This window comes from Phalaenopsis equestris, unplaced genomic scaffold (assembly GCF_001263595.1).
Source record: "Phalaenopsis equestris unplaced genomic scaffold, ASM126359v1 Scaffold000455, whole genome shotgun sequence".
In the NCBI taxonomy this organism is placed as follows: domain Eukaryota; kingdom Viridiplantae; phylum Streptophyta; class Magnoliopsida; order Asparagales; family Orchidaceae; genus Phalaenopsis; species Phalaenopsis equestris.
The window spans coordinates 286,672-288,999 of NW_018164896.1; the positions used below are offsets into that span (position 1 = coordinate 286,672).

Consider the following 2,328-nt stretch of genomic DNA (forward strand, 5'->3'; position numbering starts at 1 on the left):
CATTATTTTAAATACCATATTTAAAATAATATAACTTAATTCATTAACATTTAACTATTCTTTTCTCAATCAAAACTTGAAAATAATAGTTATAATTCATATCTCATCATATGCATGCAGCCAGACACAAACACACACACACACACTCTTATTATGAATATAAAATTTAAAAAGGTATTTACATATATACATACCACCCAATTCCTACTTTATTTTTTACATGTAAATCACGCAAATCCTTCATATTACATAAAAAATATCATTATTTTAAAAAATTAAAATACATCTTTTCATGCATAAATTTAATTTTATATTTGTAAAAAAAAATAGATGTTAGGATGGAAACACTTTCTAAATCTTCCAAATTAAAATTTAAATCTTAAATATATATCAAATCTAAAATCGTAATTCAAGGGAAAGTCAAATCATTTGTTACAACCCACAGTGAAAATTTTCAATAATATATACTTTATGTAGCGCTATATTGTGTTTATTTTTCTTATTTTTTGGTGCATATAATTGCTGTTGAAGTACTCCAGCCATCTCACTCATCCACGTTTGTGGTCTTCGATCGAGAAAAGGAGAGGCCTTGGAAAGTCAGAGTGGAAGCAGAAGACGGGGTTTTAATGAAAGGATTTGATAAAAGTGGCATTCTCACTTCCGACACAGAAGATAACAAGAGTGAGGATCGTGAGGTTTCAGGCCCTAAGGACTATACATTTAATGTAGCTTTTGTGCTAGAGTTCAACGAGAGGAGCTTTCGGAGAGGGAGAGAGAGGCTAGAGACATCCTAGAGGCTTCATGTAAGCATTAATTGCGAGGAGTTGTACCCCCTTACCGGCCAGAAGTTGAAATAAAAGTAGTCTTAAATGCAACCCAGAGTAGTAGTTTGAGCCAACTCATTTCATCGACCGCAGAAGAAATCACAGCATCTGAAACGAAGAAATAGAGCAAATGGTGTTCCCGTGAGTCTCCTCCATAACCACATAACTGCCCATTTATGTCTACTAGTAAAACCAGAAAGCTTGAGCTCATGACGACGTGATCAAATACGGAGAAGTCACGATGTTAATGGTTCCCACTAGAGATAGAGAGATGAGAGAGGAGAGAGAGAGTGTGTGTGTCGTGGAATAAAAACAATGGAATTTATTTGAGAGATGAGAGAGGAGAGAGAATATGTGTGTGTCGTGGAATAAAAACAATGGAATTTATTCCTACCTTCCCTTCAATTCCTCTCACAGGATCGCAAAACCAAATTCTCCTGCAATACCCATCCCTCTCGCCCCCACTCACTATCAATTTTATCACCCTCCATTACTTCACAAGGGTAAAAATGGCGACTATTAATCGAGCTCCGGCGAACTCCGCCTTCCCATCCACCGGAGACCGCGAAGAGCACCGCATAAAAAGGCAAAAAAAATAAACGCAACGAGACCAGCTCGTTGCTGGGAGCGATGAAAACTGCATGGCAGCCACGTTTCGAAAGTTTCACAGAATTAATCAATCTCGTGGAGCACTAATCTTTGTCTTCTAATAGGAGAGTTACATACAAAGGATTAATAAACACATGCGAAAAATTAATTAATACAACCCCAAATTAGAAGAGGGAGAGAGCAGCCGAAGAAATTTGACACTTCCCCCTTCCCCATCCACAAGTTTCTAAAATATAACAACCAACTCAATGAGCAATGGCCCATTCATTCCCCTCTCTACCCAACATAAAAAGTGATTAAACCAACGCACCAACTAAAAAACCTGAAATAAACCGAAAGAAGCAAAAACAAAAGCTAGCTAGATAAGCAGAAGCCGACACAAATGAAGAAATAGGATGATCTCACGGTTTCTTACCAAGGGTGTGCTTGTTATTGTGCATCCAAACCTTGAGAACGTGACGCTTAACCGATATTTCGTTACAGAACTGTTGCACTGCCGCATCATCATGCTTCTGAAGCCGCCAACCCACTGCTTCAGCGAATGCCAGCATCTTATCCTTCTGCTCTTGCGAGAACTTCGTCCGAAACCGTTTCTTACCGGACGACGAAGAAGGCCCTCCCGCCGCTCCGCCGAACCCGAAACTCATCGGATTTGACACATCGTCAAGCTCCTCTCGGCTATGTCCTCCACCCGAGGTCGAGGGAAGCGCGAGTGGTACCGGTCGGTGGTGATGATGCGCTGCAGCAGCTGCCTGGTGTTGGCCGGGCCAGCCGCGGCGTACTGATGTTGGTGATGGTGGTGAAGATAGCCGGCCGGTGTGCGATAGTAAGGGGAGAATGGAGAGTGAAACCCAGCCGCCGCTGCCGCAGCGGCGGCCGACGATACCACAGAAGG

At 41.3% G+C, this 2,328-nt stretch overlaps 1 protein-coding gene across 1 annotated transcript; it reads right to left on the reverse strand.

Annotated features, from left to right (window-relative positions):
* Positions 1 to 1,629: 1,629 nt before the first annotated feature.
* Positions 1,630 to 2,183, reverse strand: LOC110027857 (zinc-finger homeodomain protein 1-like; the record flags this gene model as incomplete). The annotated part of the gene is given in 1 exon segment (XM_020729471.1): positions 1,630 to 2,183. A coding segment is annotated over 1 exon segment (349 nt), but the record flags the coding sequence as incomplete, so codon positions are not given.
* Positions 2,184 to 2,328: the final 145 nt, after the last annotated feature.